At 46.1% G+C, this 16,162-nt stretch overlaps 1 protein-coding gene across 1 annotated transcript in view; it reads left to right on the forward strand.

The window, feature by feature from the left end:
* PITPNA (phosphatidylinositol transfer protein alpha) overlaps positions 1 to 16,162 on the forward strand; it is a 38,322-nt gene that overhangs the window by 16,488 nt on the left and 5,672 nt on the right. The window contains exons 5-10 of the mRNA XM_007183806.2: positions 359 to 366; positions 1,466 to 1,540; positions 4,206 to 4,289; positions 6,387 to 6,464; positions 6,624 to 6,734; positions 8,192 to 8,314. Coding sequence (XP_007183868.1) covers positions 359 to 366; positions 1,466 to 1,540; positions 4,206 to 4,289; positions 6,387 to 6,464; positions 6,624 to 6,734; positions 8,192 to 8,314 — 479 coding nt within the window. The remainder of the gene's footprint in view (positions 1 to 358; positions 367 to 1,465; positions 1,541 to 4,205; positions 4,290 to 6,386; positions 6,465 to 6,623; positions 6,735 to 8,191; positions 8,315 to 16,162) is intronic.

Genomic DNA, 16,162 nt, shown 5'->3' on the forward strand with positions numbered 1-16,162 from the left:
TGGTGGTGGGGGGACACCAGGTGACACTCCGACGGCAGAGCAGCGGGTCTCCACGCTTCAGCTCATCAGAGCTGCTCCCTATCTTTGCCCAACTGGGAAGAGTCCTGAGGAGCCTGTAGTGGCATTGCTTTAATTAAATTCCATATTTGGTCTTTGGGAACTTTTGTATGAGTGAAACTTGAGAGTTGCTGCATTTGAGGTACCAGATGTACTCGCTGGGGCTTGGAGAGTGACTGTGGAGTGCCCCAGGGAGTGGAGAATTCTTTGCTTCCGTGCTCCCTGGGGGTGAGGGGTGGTTATTTTATTTATCCTCATTAATCTTTTTCTTTCTTTTTTCCATGTCCTTGTCTTGGAGCAGTTATTACAGTAAGTATTTTCAGGGGGGTTGGAACTGTAGATGATTTATAAGAAAAGGAAAAATAAAAATGGAACTGTCCCGGAAACTCCTGGGTATTCCTCTCTTTCTCTTGGGTGACTTTTGGAGCTTTTGAGACTTAATCCTTTCAGTCCTAATGAGGAACTTGTTAATTGGCAAAAAGGCCTCTTGCTTGAATCTACATTGGCAGGTGGCTTTGTAGGTGCAGCAGTCAGGACTGCGGCATACTAGCCCCGGGTCTCACGTGTACAGAATGACGCAAGGCTCTCCCCTGCTTGCCCCAGGCTTGGCCTTCCCAGGGTTGTACAAGAAGCTTCAGTTCAGCTGACCCGATTGTGACTTTCCCATTGGGGCATTTGTTGACCCCAGAGATCACTGACCCTTGGCAAAATTGAGAAATCAGCAAGGTTTCTTTTCCAGACCCAGCCCCTCTGTCAGTGCCCCTTCTCTCCGCCGTTCAGCGTCCTCATCCAGGTGCCTTGTCCCTGCTGGTAAATGTAGGAAGTTTCTGGGAACCTAATTCCCACTGAGGAGTTAGGGGGTTAACATGTTCCTCCTTTGAGTAGTTCCAACTTTTTAAAAGCACTAAGGGAGGAAGCTGATAATTAGCATGAAGGGTTAAATTAGCAAAAGCCTGGCTGGGGAGAACAGGCGCAGGTGGGGAACACGTTTGGTTGGCTGGGAAGTCTCCCCGTGCTTTTCCCATGCTGCCAGTCAGCCGTTACACCCTGTGCATGAGCCAAATAGGAGAGATACATGGATTAAATACATAGATTTTGAAGCCAGACACAACTGAGTTTGAGGCCCAGCTCTGTCGTTATCTCTGTGCCATTGGACAAGTCCCCTCACGCCTTTGAACGTAACTTTCCTTGACTGTAAGATGAGGGTGGTATTACTACAGCCCTCACAGGCTGGGGTGAGGATTGAACGAGATAACACTCACCCGGTGTACTGTGGGCTCCTGGTACAGTTAGCTGTTACTATAAGGCAAAGGCTGGGGTCTCTCAACTGCCCGTGAGCAAGTAGGGGGGATGGTTACTCTCCAACTTTGAGCCTGGTGACTGTAAGGTATTTTTTTCCCCCTTCCAGAATGAGTACATGAAAGAAGACTTTCTGATTAAAATTGAAACCTGGCACAAACCAGATCTTGGCACCCAGGAGAATGTAAGTAGCACTTCCCAGGAGCCCCGAGGACTTCCAGGCCCCAGGACGGGATGTTGAGGCTCCATCCCTGCCAAGGGGTCTGATCCGTGGTCCCCTTTGTCCTGGCCGGGCAGGCAGTAGATCTGTCCTACCAGGATCTGTCCTACCAGGATGGGGTTGCTCTGTCTCTAATCTGAAAAATATGATCTCCGAGACTCTTTATAGGACCTCTCCTAGTGCTGGGATTGGTCTAAAAATGTAACTCCTGGCACAGAGGAGGTGAATTTTTAAAACACCAAAATTAGGGAATTCCCTGGCAGTCCAGTGGTTAGGACTTGGTGCTTTCACTGCCAGGGCCGGGGTTCAATCCCTGGTTGGGGAACTAAGATCCTGTAAGCCGGGCTTCCCTGGTGGCGCAGTGGTTGAGAGTCTGCCTGCCAATGCAGGGGACACGGGTTCGAGCCCTGGTCTGGGAAGATCCCACATGCCGCGGAGCAACTGGGCCCGTGAGCCACAATTACTGAGCCTGCGCGTCTGGAGCCTGCGCTCTGCAACAAGAGAGGCCGCGATAGTGAGAGGCCCGCGCATCACGATGAAGAGTGGCCCCCGCTTGCCACGACTAGAGAAAGCCCTCGCACAGAAACAAAGACCCAACACAGTCAAAAATAAAAATAAATAAATAAATTTTAAAAAAAGAAAAAAGTTTAAAAAAAAAATTAAAAAAAAAAAAAAAAAAAAGAATCTGCCTGCCAATGCAGTGGACACGGGTTCGAGCCCTGGTCCAGGAAGATCCCATGTGCCGTGGAGCAACTAAGCCCATGCCCCACAACTACTGAGCCTGCGCTCTAGAGCCTGCGAGCCGCAACTACTGAAGCCCGCGTGCCTAGAGCCCGTGCTCCGCAACAAGAGAAGCCACTGCAATGAGAAGCCCGCGGACCGCAACAAAGAGTAGCCCCAGCTCGCCGCCACTAGAGAAAGCCCGTGCACAGCAACAAAGACCCAATGCAGCCAAAAATGATAAATAAGTAAAATAAATAAATTTATTAAAAAAAAAAAAAAGATCCTGTAAGCCATGTGGAGTGGCCAAAAAAAAAAAAAAAAAATCAAAATTACAGCCTCTGTAGAGCACAATTTGCCAGTACTCTTTAAATTTAAAATACAGGGGCTTCCCTGGTGGCGCAGTGGTTAAGAATCCGCCTGCCAATGCAGGGGACACAGGTTCGAGCCCTGGTCTGGGAAGATCCCACATGCCATGGAGCAACTAAGCCTGTGTGCCACAACTACTGAGCCCACGTGCCACAACTACTGAACCTGCGCTCTTGAGCCCACAAGCCACAACTACTGAGCCTGCGTGCCAAAACTACTGGAGCCCGTGCTCTGCAATGAGAAGCCACCACAGTGAGAAACCCGCGCACCGCAACAAAGAGTAGCTGCTCACTGCAACTAGAGGAAGCCCGCTTGGAGCAACGAAGACCCAACGCAGCCAAAAATAAATAAATAAAATAAATTTATAATAAATAAATATAATAAAATACACCTATCCTTTACCCCAGCAATTCCACACCTAGGAATTTATACTACAGTTATGTTTTCACATGTATGAAATAACTTATATACAAGGAGATTCATCTCAGCATTCTTTGTGTACCCAAAGGTTAAAAACAACGTAAGAGCCCATCAGTAGGACCCTGTTAAATAAATTGTTGTGCAGCCATATAGTGGTATATTATGCAGCCATTAAAAAGAACCAGTAGGGAACAGTCTTCAACATACACTGTTCAGTGGAAAAAGCACAATGTGCAACAGTGTGTGTACATGCTACCATCTGTATTAAAAGAAAAATCTCTACACTTGAACGTTTAGCAGTGGTGGTACTTGGGAGTGGACTTGAAGACAAGAGAAAGAGTTACTCTTTATCATATCCTTTTGTGCATTTTATAAATTTATTTATTTATTTTTGGCTGCGTTAGGTCTTCGTTGCTGTGCGTGGGCTTTTCTCTAGTTGCGGAGAGCAGGGGCTACTCTTTGTTGTGGTGCACAGACTTCTCATTGCAGTGGCTTCTCCTGTTGCAGAGCACGGGCTCTAGGCGTGCGGGCTTCAGTAGTTGTGGCTCACAGGCTCTAGGGCGCAGGCTCAGTAGTTGTGGCACACGGGCTTAGTTGCTCCGCGGCATGTGGGACCTTCCCGGACCAGGGCTCAAACCCGTGTTCCCTGCATTGGCAGGCAGATTCTCAACCACTCTGCCACCAGGGAAGCCCCTTTTGTGCATTTTGAATTTGTATCAGAATTTCGTAGCATGATTTTGTATCTGGTGCCACCTATTTGAGTTAGTTAATTTTTAAGAGCATCAAAATAAGCAGTATATGGCTAACCAGGCAACAGCCCCATGAGACAAATGTATAGTCTTTACAAAGGGGGAACATATGGAAACAAAGTAGGTGATAGGGGAGTCCTGAGAGTGTCTTGGGCTGCTGCAGTTGTACTTAGCCTGAAAAATCAAAGCATTAGTTCTCAAATGTATGTCCACTTAAAATCCATCCTCCCACTCCTTTGGATAGTTTTGTATGTACCAGTAGGAATCTCGCATCTATGGCTATGGGAACAGCTGCTACTAGGTGTCCATTTTGGGTAAAGGGTGCTTCGTAGATGATAAAAACTACACAGTGGTCCTTCTTGTTCCTGCAGGTGCATAAACTGGAGCCTGAGGCTTGGAAACATGTGGAAGCCGTGTATATAGACATTGCAGATCGAAGCCAAGTACTTAGCAAGGTAGGAACTGTTCAGTGATATGGGTGGCCTTTGAGATGCAGAAATGACTTCTAAGTGTCAGAGAAACCAAGAAACCATACCCAACTTGGCTCAAAGGGAAGTTCTCTCTTGGGTATTTTATTTTTTAAATGAGTGTTAAGAATTGCCTTGCCTTGACTCAGGGAAACCACTAGGAAAATAGTGGCCCAGATGTATGTGTCCTGTTTGGCCTCTGCAAATTGTCACTGGATGACGCAGGTACTGTCCGTAGCCCTGGGGGTGATTTGCTTTGCTGAAGTGACACTTAGCCTGAAACTAGTTCTCTTTCTAACCTTGTGATTAAAAATATATATTGCCTGCCTATTTTGTGTTTAGAATACTCTGTTCTGTGGGTTCCATGTTGGGGGGTTGCCAGTTACATGAAAAGACAAGTCCCCTGCCCTCAAGACGTTGGTGGTCACTTCTCAGAGTAACAGACATGGCAGCAGCCACCTGGAAAGGACAGTCCACTGCTAGACCATAAAGTTGGAGAGATGGGGGACCAGGTCTGTCCTGCTCACTGCCCAGGAGGTATTGGTTTAGGGAAGTAAAGGACTAGGTTTCCCCCATTCAGTACTCTTCCTATTTGACAGAGGCCTGTTGGAATCTGGGCTCAGGAACTTGACTCTGCCCATTGGTAGGGAATAAGTGTTTGCTCTCTGTACCCCAGGGGTATGAGACCTCTTTCCTGGAGTCACTCTGTGTGCCTAAGATATTTTGTTTTGTGCATTCCCAAATAGATATGAAAGCCATCTTGTGCTTCTTTGCCTAATATCCCCACACTTACCCTCAAAAGATTAGTGGATTTTTCAAAAAAAATTTTTTATTGAAGTATAACATATATAGCAAAGTGAATAGATCATAAGTGTGCAGCCTGATGAATTTCCTCAAACTGAACATTGCCAGATATTTCTCAAACAGAAATACTAGCCAAAAGTATGGTGCTTTGAGTATTTTGTTGACTGTTTCATGTGAGTGGAGAGAAGCAGAGGCGGGGAAGATTTAATAAATAATCTCCTTAGCTTTGGGAAATGCTTTATGATTGTGTGTGTGTGTGTGTGTGTGTGTGTATGTGTGTGATTTGATAGCTTCGTTATTTTTGTTAAGTAGATGCCATAAGGAGTTTGCTTTTCGTTGCCCACATTAGTCAATGCAGAGGAACAGCCCAAGAGTAAACTTTTGTTACTGTTAATTAACACACAGCACTGACTGCATTTTAAATCAGTGAGGGGAGACTGACGACAGTACACAAGAGGATTAAGTCTGTACATTGAACATTTCCAATAATGATTTTATTAAAGCAAGGCAGTTTAAAAACAAAAACAAAACAAGCCAGAGGGAGATGGGACTAGAAGATTTCAGGAATGACTGCGGCCAGTTGTTCTCAGCTCAGGCTGCTGTTTTAGAATCACCTAGGGAGTTAAAAAAAAAAAAAATGCATGCAACCCTCCCCTGCAGATGTTCTTATTCACTGGGTTTTAGGTGGAATGACCCAGAAATCTGTACAGTTGACCCTTGAACAACATGGGTTTGAACTGCGGGGGTCTACTTAAAAGCAGTTTTTTTTTTCAGTATTAAATACAGTTGCACACGATCTGTGCTTGGTTGAATCCGAGGATGCAGAGGAACTGCGGGTACGGAGGGCAAACTGTCAGTTGGACTTTTGACTGCGTGGAGGGTCAGCACCCCTAACCCCTGCCTTGCTCAAGGGTCAACTGTATTTTGAAAACATCTTCCTTGGTCATATGAATGTTCACTCCAGGTTGCAAATCCCCATCTTAAACAGTGGAAATACGTGCCTGCTCACATAGTCTGGTAAAAGTGAAAACAGGCCCTGGCAGACAAAATCACAGAGAGCTCTCCTCTGAGGCAAATGTAAACAGCTCTATATCTTGTTTATAACACTTTCCCAGATTTTCTGTGAGCCAGCAGCGTCAAGAATGGTATGAACTGTACTCTGGTGCAAAATCTGATCTCTTTCTCTCTCTCTCTCTCTCTCTCTCTCTCTCTCTCTCTCTCTCCTCCTCCCTCCCCTTCCCCCTCTTTGTCCCTCCCCCCTCCAACTCCAACTTCTCTCAGGATTACAAGGCAGAGGAAGACCCAGCAAAATTTAAATCTATCAAAACAGGCCGAGGACCCTTGGGTCCCAATTGGAAGGTGCAGTTCACACCCTCACCACCAGGGGGGGGGGTGGGCTGGGGCCAGTGTGTGTGGGCTTCCCCCATGGAGGAGGGGAATGGCCCGCCCGGGCTAAGGGGGATCCAGAGGTCTGCCCTCTTAGTTAACTGCTTGCCTGTGGGTGTGTTTCTAATACAGCAAGAACTTGTAAATCAGAAAGACTGCCCATACATGTGTGCATACAAACTGGTTACTGTCAAGTTCAAGTGGTGGGGCCTGCAGAACAAAGTGGAAAACTTTATACATAAGGTAAGTGACCAGGGTGGGAGGCCTTCCCAGTGTGTGTTAGTGGGGGGTGTTTTGCCCGACAAGAGAAGATCATACAACCCACGTGGCGTATATCAACCCACATGGCTTGATATTTTGGTTTCATTTCCCAGACCCCCACTCCCCCTTGCACTGAGCTGTCTTACAGTTTAATGCTGTCCATCCAAGGGTACCACATGTGAAAGGTAAGGAAACTGAGGCAAAAGAAGGAAACAGGAAGGGGCTTTGCTGTGATTAAATGACAAATTAAATTCAGCATCTTTTCTATTTATTTAGTTGTGCTGGGTCTTAGTTGCGGCAGGTGGGCTCCTTAGTTGTGGCTTGCGGGCTCCTTAGTTGCGGTCCGTGGGCTCCTTAGTTGTGGCATGTGAAGTCTTATTTGCGGCATGCATGTGGGATCTAGTTCCCTGACCAGGGATCGAACCTGGGGCCCCTGCGTAGGGGGTGCGGCGTCTTAACCACTGCACCACCAGGGAAGTCCCTCAGCATCTTTTCTTGATGCCAAAAGGCAAGAAGCACTATGAACCAAATTCTCCAGTGCCCTGAATTACTGAACTAGACAGACCTAAGGAGTTTTTTCCTTTTTTCTTTTTTTAACAAGAGAATCTCAAACAAAAGTATAATAACAGGGCTTCCCTGGTGGCGCAGTGGTTGAGAGTCTGCCTGCTAATGCAGGGGACACGGGTTCGGGCCCTGGTCTGGGAAGATCCCGCATGCCGCGGAGCAGCTGGGCCCGTGGGCCACAATTGCTGAGCCTGCGCGTCTGGAGCCTGTGCTCCGCAACAGGAGAGGCCGCGATAATGAGAGGCCCGCGCACCGCCATGAAGAGTGACCCCCACTTGCCGCAAATGGAGAAAGCCCTCGCACAGAAACGAAGACCCAACACAGCCATAAATAAATAAATAAATAAATAAATAAATAATTTTTAAAAAAAGTTGTTTAAAAAAAAAAAAAAGTATAATAACATGTAAAAATGGGAGACCCAGGAAAACTGAGCAACTCACCCAAATGACACCTAAGGAGTTTCTATAACCTTATTTCTGATGTGTGAGTCTGGTGAAATTGGGCAACATTCATAGCTGCTGGCCAGTTTTAACCTGGCTTTAGGCTCAAGAGACAAGGAGGAAACTTTGCACAGTTGTTTTGGGACCTTGACTTGTGGACTGCCTGTCTTGGTAGCATTTTGGGCACAGAGCCTCGCGGTGAGGTAGGCACCAACCCTCTCCTGGGGGCTTCCCCTACTTGAGGCCATTCCTTTCAGACACATGGAGGCACAGGTCACTGACCTGAGGGACTGGAGGGCTGATCCAGATCAGCCAGCCAGGTATCACTCCCCCCGCCCCCATAAAGTGTGGGTACTGACACAGAGGTCGTGGGGCGGAGGGCTGCAGCAGTGGCCTGCACCTTCCGGTTCTAACTTGGGTCCCTCCTTTTTATAGCAAGAGAGGCGTCTGTTTACAAACTTCCACAGGCAGCTCTTCTGTTGGCTTGATAAGTGGGTTGACCTGACTATGGACGACATTCGAAGGATGGAAGAAGAGACAAAGAGACAGCTGGATGAGGTATGTGGGAGGCCAGACGAGACTCTGGGACTGTCACCTAGATAACCGTGAACATTACGGAGACTGTCGTGCCAGGGCAGTTCACTGAGGGCACCATCCTGTGGTTCTAGGAACATGTCAGCGTCCACTGTGGGTAAGGTCTAATGCCAGGCGATATGGGAACTACAAGGAAGAAAGCAGCCTGTGCTCTTGAACTTGCAGTCTAGTCGAGGTCTTGGCATATCCAGAGAGACAAATATGGCGGGCTGTGCTGAATGCCAAGTGAGTAATACAGTTGCTGCAGTGGTTCTTCAGAGCCGGTGGGGTGGGATGGTGCTGGGCTGCAGAGATGGAGGTGGCCCCGGGAGGAGGCAGGCTGGGCTGGTCCATGAATGCCACGCACGTCACCCGCAGAGGACAGCAGCAGCACACAGAGCTAACCCCTCTATAAGGGTGCTGGGAGCTATTTTTAGAGTTTGGAGCCTTTGCCTTTTTTTTTTCTTGGCCGTGGCATGGATCCCAGAAGGAGAGCTATCTGCTGCTCTGTGGAAGCCTGAAGACCTAACACTCCTCTTGCCTCATTTGGGGAATTTGGGGCTGCTTCCCTGCAAGGCTCCCTCTGAGGAGATGGTCAGTAAATAACATTCAGGCAGCCACTGTGTGTGAGACACTCTTCAGAGGGCTTTTCCACGTCTTGTCCCATCTCCTGTGATCCTCACAACCCCTGTGAGGACGCGCCACTGTTACCCCCACTCTCAGATGAGGAGGTAGAGGTTCTCAGAGTTCAAGGCCGTACCCAGGGTCACACAGCCTACAGGTGATACAGTCAGGGGAAGAGCTGTAGCACTCAATCACTCCGTCTCTTCTCCCTCTAAATGCCATTTGGGGCTCCCTCCTGCCTCTCGGGGCTAAAAATAAGGCAGGAAGCTCTGTTTCATAGGAACTGCCATCCATTGCTCCCTCCTTTCCCTGGGAGGGTTGGCATGGAGCCTGGGTGTCTGGCAGGCATAGCTTTGCACAGCCTTGTCTGGCTCTCCAGCGGGGCCTCAGGTGAGACGCAGGCCCGGGTCCACGGTGCCCCACGCTACACAGGTGCTCCCGCTGCACTGTGCTGGTCTCGGTGGAGAATGGGCCCGCGAGCTCTTCCTTCCTTGATTTTACCCTCCAGGATGACACTTCCTGGGCTGACTCACTGGTTACAGTGGTTTGCTGAGTTAGTTCCTGTTGTAGGCAGATGTTTTAGTTATTCATTCAGGTACATTTGGCAGGGAAGTGGCAGGATTTTGGACACAACTCCTGATTCTTCTGCTAAGGATCTTCAGGAAGTGGTAGATTTTAATGTCCAGGGCTCAGACGATTCTAACAATGTAAGAGGGAGGCCTGAGTCTTGTGGTCACCCGATTCTTGAGAAAAAGAAAAGAAACAGGTTACCAAATGGAAGAACACGGAGCTTTCGGGGTTTAGCCTGTAGCTTCAGCTGCCCACTGCCTGGCAGGCCAGCCAGAAGTACACTGGGGTCATGGAAGTGTTTGCTGACAGCCTTTCACCCTTTGGGTCGAATCCAAATTCTTGGTGCTGGGAGAACTCTCCTGAGCATTTACTGGACCTGCCTCCCTCAGATCCAAATTTTGAGAGCACTTGTCCTCGGGGAGTTCTTTTTTTAATCCCCACCCCTTGTCTTTGCCTGTTTCTCCATTCTGTGGATAATTGTGCCAAAAGCTTAGATGATCTCTGTCCTCCAAGATAATTGCAAAATGCAGAAAACCCTCTTTGGAATTGGAATTTTTTAAATAGTTGGCAGTGGAAGAGAAAGCAAAGCCACTGGGGGACATGTTCTGACCCCTTTAGCAACTCTATGGGACCTTTGTGTGCTGACTGTACTTCTGGCTCACTTCTCTTTTTTCTTTATTTTTCCTGTTTCTAAAAATATTTTTATCAAAGTTTTATTTTCAGAGTTATACTTTTTTCATTTTTAATTAAAAAAACACTTTATTGAAGTCTGATTGACGTACAAAGAGCTGCACCCATTTAATGTGTACATCTTGATGAGCTTGCAGATAAATAGACATCCGTGAAACCATCACCACAGTCAGTGCCAAAAGCATATCCACCACCTCCACAAATATTTTTATAGTTTTACTTATTTATTTATTTATTTATTTTTGGCTGTGTTGGGTCTTCGTTTCTGTGCGAGGGCTTTGTCCAGTTGCGGCAAGCGGGGGCCACTCTTCATGGCGGTGTGCGGGCCTCTCACTATTGTGGCCTCTCTTGTTGCGGAGCACAGGCTCCAGACGCGCAGGCTCAGTAGCCGTGGCTCACCAGGCTCAGTAGCCGTGGCTCACGGGCCCAGCTGCTCTGCGGCATGTGGGATCTTCCCAGACCAGGGCTCAAACCCGTGTCCCCTGCATTGGCAGGCAGATTCTCAACCACTGTGCCACCAGGGAAGCCCTATAGTTTTAAAACTCAGGGAGTATCCCAGGCTTATGAGGAAGATGCTGCCCTCCTCTGCCCTGGCCCTGTGCTCCTGCCCCCAGAAGTAGCCCCTTGCAGTTCTCACAGTTGTTTCTTTTGTTAGTTACCTCCGAGTTTCTAAATAATAGGTTTATCCTCTTAATTCACAGTTTTTCAACTTTAGCTGTTAATTGCTTGCTTCTTCCTGTGGAAGGTTTAGCTCTTTTACTCCACCCACCACTCACACGCTCCTCCTCTCCATCCTTCAGTGTCACAATTTGGGGTTAACTGGTCATTCAGCATTTATCATTATTATACCTTTGTCATTGTTTTTCCGAACTGAACCCTTTCATCTACTCTGATCTTCATTCCTTCCTTGGATAATTTTCTTGTTTCGTTAGGAAGTTAGTAACCGCGTTCCTTCTCTTTGTTAGCTTAGTTCTCTGTATCATTAAGTTTTTGAGTCTCAACAGGGTGGTTGGTTGGGTTGGTTGCACAATAATGTAGTTGACGTTGGTTCATTCTCCTTCATTTTGCTCCCACTTGGTGGGCACTTGGAGCTAAAGATCTCTTTAGTTCTGGGAAATGTTTTTGTGTTACCCGTTTCATCATTTTCTCCCCTCTGTTCTCTTTGTTCTCTTTCTGGATTTTTTTTAGTTAGAAGTTGGACCTCATGAATTGACCTTCTAATTTTCTTGTTTTGTCTCCTTTTTCGTCTCCTTCCTAGGGGAGGTTTTCTGAAGTTAACTTTTCTCTCCTGTATTGAACTTAAGACATTTTAAAGCATTTCTTGTGCTGTGTTCATTTTTTAAGTATTTTTTCTTTTTTTCTGCCGGCATCATTTTCCTTTTCTGAAGCTCCGGGTTTTGGTTCTTGCTTGGCTTTAAGATATCTCTGCCACCTGAACATTCTTTGTGTTCTCTGAGCTCCTTTTTCCTATGGGACTCTGTGTTTTCTGTTAGGGGCTTCCCTCAAATGACTGGGGGTGGGGGGTCCTTGGCTGTCCATTCAAAGTGAAGAGTGAAGCTCCAAAAAGTGGTTGGAAGCTCTCTGAGTCAGTGGCTGGGCTTATTGAAGGGTAATCAGGTGGTTCCATTGGGGTCCCCCACTTCAGGATCCTGAGTCTATTTTTCTTGGGCTGCTCATTTTGCTTTGAGAGGACTCCCCAGTCTTTTGCTCATGGGGATGGTCAGGGCCAGCATTTCTGGGAGCTGAGCTGGAGAAGGGTCCTGGTGGGCTCACTATGCCATGGGGTGGCTCTGACTTAATCCCATTGTATTCTGCATCATGCCCACTTCACCCCTAGCTGAGCCTGGGGTCCTGAGTTCAAGACCTCAGTGCCTCCAGAGAGTGAATCCCTGGGCTTTGCAGGAAGGGGGCGTTACTTGACCGTGAAAACTGGGGGAGGGAACACCAGGGCACGCCAGGCCCAAATGGTTCTTTATTCCCACTGTCAATGAAGTCACCTGTTTTCACCCCTAGCTGCATTCCCACTTTTAGAGGCACCTGGTGCCGCCAGTTCCCAAGCCTCTGGGTGACCTGCAGCACCACTGGGTCCCCTCCTCACCGGCAGCTCCTGCTGCTCTGCAGATTAGTCATTGCTCGTCCATCCTTTTTCATCTTCCAGAATGCCATTTCCATCTCGTATCTGTAGTTGTCTCCTCTGTTCTTGTTGTCTTTATAGTTTTCTATCTTTTTTTATTCCTTTACTGTCATTGTGGTAGGGTCTTGGGGAGGAATAGCAACAAATGCATGTATTCAATCTGCCATGATTAACTGCAAGTTTGTGATAGAAATTATGACTGTTAGGGAGTTCGCTGGTGGCCTAGTGGTTAGGATTCCAGGCTTTCACTGCCATGGCCTGGGTTCAGTCCCTGGTCGAGGAACTGAGATCCTGCAAGCTGCGTGGCACGGCCAAAAAAAAAAAAAAAAATCAGAGAAATTATGACTGTTATTCTTTAAACCAATGCATAGTAGTCTGGCGTGGGTGGGTTGTTTTGTGAGTTATGAGAGGTCACTATAAGGCCACAGTCACCACTGCGATAACTCTTGTCCCTCTGTGGGGGTGGACCCACCATTCTTGGATTGAGGCTCAAGGATTTGAGAAATGAGATCAAGAGACTGGTCCTGGGACTTCCCTGGTGGTGCAGTGGTTAAGAATCTGCCTGCCAATGCAGGGGACACGGGTTCGAGCCCTGGTCTGGGAAGATCCCACATGCCGCGGAGCAACTAAGCCCGTGCACCACAACTACTGAGCCCACGTGCCACAGCTTCTGAAGCCCACGCACCTAGAGCCTGTGCTCCACAACAAGAGAAGCCACTGCAATGAGAAGCCCGCACACCACAACAAAGAGTAGCCCCAGCTCACCGCAACTAGAGAAAGCCTGCGTGCAGCAACGAAGACCCAACACAGCCAAAAATTAATTAATTAATTAATTAATTTTTTAAAAAAGAGATTAGTCCTTTTCCCTAAAAACAAAAATGTCAGGAAATGTGTGCCTGTAGGGGAGCAGTGGCTCTCCCTCCTTCCCTCGCTCCTGATCTTAAGAAACTCAATCTCAGAAGTGGAAGAGGGTACCTTAAAGGTCATTTAGTCCAATTATATGTCCAGTGCTTGAGTCCTCTCTGCAGCTTTCTCACCAGCTTGTGCTTGATCACCTCCTGTAATGGGGAACTCACTGTCTTATGAACATGGTGGTAATAAACATATCTGTATTATTTTTTTAAACTGAAGTACAGTTGATTTACAATAACATCTGTATTATTAAGAGAAGCTAACATTGAGGTCTTACCATGTGCCTGTCATGCGTGGTAAACATTTGACATGTATGGTCATGAAATGCTCATGGCTACCTGTGCCATAGGTATTATTTTCAGAGAAGTTAAGGATACCTTCTAGTTCAGAGAATAGGTACCTCCTGGGCCTTAGTCATTAACTCTAGATAATGAGACTGGGAGAAGAGGACTCATTTTAAAAATTTTAAGAAAACTTGTTTCCCTACTTACTGGACTCTCTAGAACATTTGCTGAAAAACAGCAAAGAACACACGATTAAGATCCTGCCGCATTTTCTTCCCCAGCCTTCCCTTGTGGGTCTTCCTCTCTAAATCTGTTGGCTCCTCTGATCCCTCCATAGCCCATTCCTTCTGGACTTTGTACTTTGGGATGGAGCTCAGAGGCTACATGGCGCTCTTGCTCTGCTGGCCCACCCTGGGAGCTGTCTCTGAGCCTCCGAGTAGCCGGCCTTCCTGTCTGTTTGCTTGTGTGTGAATATGCCTGTCCCTTTCTCATCAACTGAACTTTGATGAAGAGGGGCTTTGCTCCATCCTATGACTTTTTGACTGATGGATCACCATCAGTTTTAGATTTTAAGTCTTAAACTCTGGACCGGTTACGCAGCAATTGTATAAGTGTCCCTGTGCAGTGAAGTGCCTGGCAGGACACTACATCCTAGTTTCCCGTTTGGGTTTGTGGTAGACAGAAGGTCTGAGGATAAAGAGAAACCACTCAGTGCCTAGCTCACCTGCTGGGCTGTGGGAGATTGGAATCTGAGATTCCCATAGCGCCTGCAGAGGGCAAAGCTAGGTCTTTTGAGGCCGAGGGATCCCTGTCTGTGGAGTCTTAATTCCTTCCGCCCTGCCCAGAAGTGATTGACCCCAGCCAGGGCAGACCACCTGCAACATTGACCAGCATCTTGAAATATAGGAGCAGCTTTCTTTTCTTTTTAAATAGTTTCATTTTTCAATATTAAGGTAATATATAAGCATTAAACATTTTTTGGAAAAGAGTAAAAAGTAGAAAAAAAACACTTGTACTCTATTTAAAGATAAGTACTCTATTTAAAGATAACCATTTTAAGAATTCGTACACACTTTTACTTAGCTATGATGGTATTCCATGTGCCTGGGTGGTTCTCTCACTTTTTTCTCTGAGCATTGTAACAAAGCATTTCCTGCTAAAAAAAAGTTTCTTCACATACATGTTTCTAACAACAGTGTACATATTGCTCTGTACTCTGTCATCACCCTGTGTTGGATTTTCCTTCATGTTGTTGTAGGTTCTCACTGTTTTTAAATAATGCTGTGATGAAAATTTTTTATGCACTCAGTTTTTTGGGTAATTAGGATTATTTACTTAGGATAAATTCCTACAAGTGGAATTAGAGAATTTAAGACTCTTGTTACCTATTGCCAAATTTCTTCCCCCAAAGGCTGAATCTGTTTATAGAGTGGCTTTCTAGAGAGGTTCTTTTTTTTTTTCTTTAAGATTTTTTTTCTTTTTTTTTTTTTGATGTGGACCATTTTTAAAGTCTTTATTGAATTTGTTACAATATTGTGTCTGTTTTATGTTTTGGTTTTTTGGCCATGAAGCATGTGGTGGGATCTTAGCTCCCAGACCAGGGATCGAACCCGCACCCCCTGCATTGGAAGGTGACGTCTTAACCATTGGACTGCCAGGGAAGTCCCTAGAGAGGTTCTAAAAACAATTCCACATTTGCCTCGTATCTGTGCACTTTCAGAACTAACTGGTTTGTGGTTACTTTTCAGTGTCTTAAACTGATTGGGTTTTTTTGTTTTTTTTTTTACTAGCTTTATTTTTTTATTGAACTTTTTATTTTGAGATGATTATAAGATTCACATGCAGGTATAAGAAATAATACAGAGAGGAGATCCGTTTCTCCCAGTGACATCTTGCAAAACAATAGTACAATATCACACCCAGGAAATTGGCATTGATACTTTTACAAGTTTCTTTAAGTAAAGGAGTATTTCATACTTATAGTAAAAGCAGTTTTCAAAAGATAGAGAAAAATGTTAAAAAATATAAGTCCAAATAAATAAAGAAAATAAGTAGATGAATAAAAGTCCCTTTCTTCCAACCTTTGGCCTCATTCCCTAGAGGAAACCACTGCTAAAAACAAACAAACCAGGACTGGAGCTTCTATTTTCATGTTCCTCGACTATATGTATATATATATAGCCTGCAGTGGTTTGATCCAAGGAACACTACAAACACCAGATAAAATCTCTTGTGTCATTTAGGCCCCAGGAAACAGGAAATAAGCATTCTTAGAGCATTTCATTATAAGAATGAAATAATGCATTTTTATTTCAGTGGCACCCTCTGTGGGGGGAACCTTGTCTCTGAGAGTAAAGGAAGCTATCCTGTTTCCTGATAGGAAGTTGCATCTTATTTCAAGCAGTAGGAAAACAGGACCTGGCTTCGCGTTAGTAAATTAAAGCCAGGTGGTGGACTTTCAGGGTATACAAGGATCTGCTTGAGGCCCAGGGAGCTTTGGTCCCATGATACTAAATCGTAGCCTCCCTGATTATTGAAAATTTACATGAATGGTCATTAGTGAGCAGACATTTAAAGCGTGCTTTTCTGTCTTTAAAAAATTTTTATTTTGAAAGAGTT

Source organism: Balaenoptera acutorostrata, chromosome 20, assembly GCF_949987535.1.
Source record: "Balaenoptera acutorostrata chromosome 20, mBalAcu1.1, whole genome shotgun sequence".
NCBI classification, from domain to species: domain Eukaryota; kingdom Metazoa; phylum Chordata; class Mammalia; order Artiodactyla; family Balaenopteridae; genus Balaenoptera; species Balaenoptera acutorostrata.